The 2,296-nt window shown below is 53.2% G+C and overlaps 1 protein-coding gene across 1 annotated transcript; it reads right to left on the reverse strand.

The window, feature by feature from the left end:
- Nucleotides 1-1,001: 1,001 nt before the first annotated feature.
- LOC134057249 (olfactory receptor 14J1-like) lies at nt 1,002-1,601 on the reverse strand (the record flags this gene model as incomplete). Its single annotated transcript, XM_062514246.1, has 1 exon — nt 1,002-1,601. A coding segment is annotated over one exon (600 nt), but the record flags the coding sequence as incomplete, so codon positions are not given.
- Between the last annotated feature and the right edge of the window lie 695 nt (nt 1,602-2,296).

Raw genomic sequence — 2,296 nt, forward strand, 5'->3', positions numbered from 1 at the left:
CTTCTCGCTGTGAACTCCCACCATCCAGCACTCTACTGAGCTCTGGGACCGACACCGTGAGCGGAGAGCTCTCTCTCCATCTCTCTCTCCCCCTGGGACAGCGCTGCCATCACCCCCAGCCCTCCTGCAGCTCTGTGGGACCTGCCCGCCCCCAGCACCGGGAACTGCAGCTCAGGGAAAAGGTGCCTGCAGCCAAAAAACACTGGGACTGAGTTACTGTTCTGTTTGTGGGTAATTTCATAGCTGTTGTTGTTCTTGTTTGTCTTGTTAGATATACCAGTAAAGAACTGTTATTCCTACCCCCATATCTTTGCCTGAGAGCTCTCTTAATTCCGAAATTATAATAATTGGAAGAATCACATTTTCTTTCAGTCCAAGGGGAAGCTTCTGCTTTCCTTGGCAAACACCTGTCCTTCAAACCAGGACAGGGAGGAACTGGTGTCTTCTCATGGGCGCCATTCGGAGGGACAGCAGGCACAGCCAGGGCACACAAATCTCATTGCTGCTGCCAGGGGTGGTCCCAGCCCCCCAAGGATTTGGTCACCCCCACTGCAGCTCTCCTACCCTAACACAGACCTGTGCTGGTTCCCTGGCAGACTTTTCCAATGCCCCATTTCCCCAGCTCCCTCTGACCCTGGGAGCTCCCAGAGCTTTACTGATGTCCCTCTGGCCTCCCTCTCTGTCACTTCAAACCTCCACCTCTGCTCACAAGAACTGCCCCTGCAGAGACCAAGAATGGCTCAGGAAGCATCCTGAACATACAAGTCAGGGAAGTAACTTATATACATTGAAATGCCAAGGGAACAAACTTTCTGAAAGTCTTTTTATTTCAATACAAAAGGGAGATATTAATGCATTTATGGTAAGAGAAATAATACAGGATTTTACAAATGACACTGCAATAGTAGAAAAAGAATCAGAAAACAGACCAACAAAAATTTGGGAAAATGCATTTAAAAGGCTAAGCTTGTAATGCTCAGCAGTACAAGAGAGATAGTTTATTATTTCTGAATTGATCCAATCATCAGTTTCCTCAGGGCATCCTTGAGCTCCTGGTTCCTCAGGCTGTAGATGAGGGGGTTCAGGGCTGGAGGCACCACTGAGTACAGAACTGACAGGGCCAGATCCAGGGATGGGGAGGAGATGGAGGGGGGCTTCAGGTAGCTAAATGTGGCAGTGGTGATAAACAGAGACACCACAGCCAGGTGAGGGAGGCAGGTGGAAAAGGCTTTGTGCCGTCCCTGCTCAGAGGGGATCCTCAGCACAGCCCTGAAGATCTGCACATAGGAGAAAACAATGAACACAAAACAGCCAAGTCCTAAACAGACACCAACAGCAATGAGCCCAAGTTCCCTGAGGTAGGAGTGTGAGCAGGAGAGTTTGAGGATCTGTGGGATTTCACAGAAGAACTGGCCCAGGGCATTGCCATGGCACAGGGGCAGGGAAAATGTATTGGCTGTGTGCAGCAGAGCATTGAGAAAGGCACTGGCCCAGGCAGCTGCTGCCATGTGGGCACAAGCTCTGCTGCCCAGGAGGGTCCCGTAGTGCAGGGGTTTGCAGATGGACACGTAGCGGTCGTAGCTCATGATGGTCAGGAGGGACAGCTCTGCTGACAAGAAGAACACAAAGAAAAACAGCTGAGCAGCACATGCAGAGTAGGAGATGTTGTTGGTGTGCCAGAGGGAATTGTGCATGGCTTTGGGGACAGTGGTGCAGATGGAGCCCAGGTCAGTGAGGGCCAGGTTGAGCAGGAAGAAGAACATGGGGGTGTGCAGGTGGTGGCCGCAGGCTACGGCGCTGATGATGAGGCCGTTGGCCAGGAGGGCAGCCAGGGAGATGCCCAGGAAGAGGCAGAAGTGCAGGAGCTGCAGCTGCCGCGTGTCTGCCAATGCCAGCAGGAGGAAGTGCCTGATGGAGCTGCTGTTGGACATTTGCTGTGTCTTGGCATGGGGATCTGTAAGAACAGTAATAATGGAATAGTTTGGTTTGGAGATGACTTGAAATATCCCAGCCCAGCTTGGTGTCACTTTCCCCCCACTGCCTGCCCAGGGCTCTGCTGCCTGGAGCTCTCCCTGCCAGCTGCTGCTTCCCTGTGCCCAGGGCTGGGCCCTGCCAGTGCTGCCAGAGCCCAGCCCAGCCCTGGGGGCTCAGCTCTGCCCTGCAGACCCCTCCCAGCACAGGCCACTGCCAGGGCCAGCTCTGCCTCTGCAGGCTCTGATGGCAAAGTCAGAGCAACCCTGAGGAGGTTGGAAAAACAACACTGATGGTGCCTGTAAGGGACCATGTGCTGATTTCT

The sequence above is a fragment of the Cinclus cinclus genome, unplaced genomic scaffold (assembly GCF_963662255.1).
Source record: "Cinclus cinclus unplaced genomic scaffold, bCinCin1.1 SCAFFOLD_32, whole genome shotgun sequence".
NCBI classification, from domain to species: domain Eukaryota; kingdom Metazoa; phylum Chordata; class Aves; order Passeriformes; family Cinclidae; genus Cinclus; species Cinclus cinclus.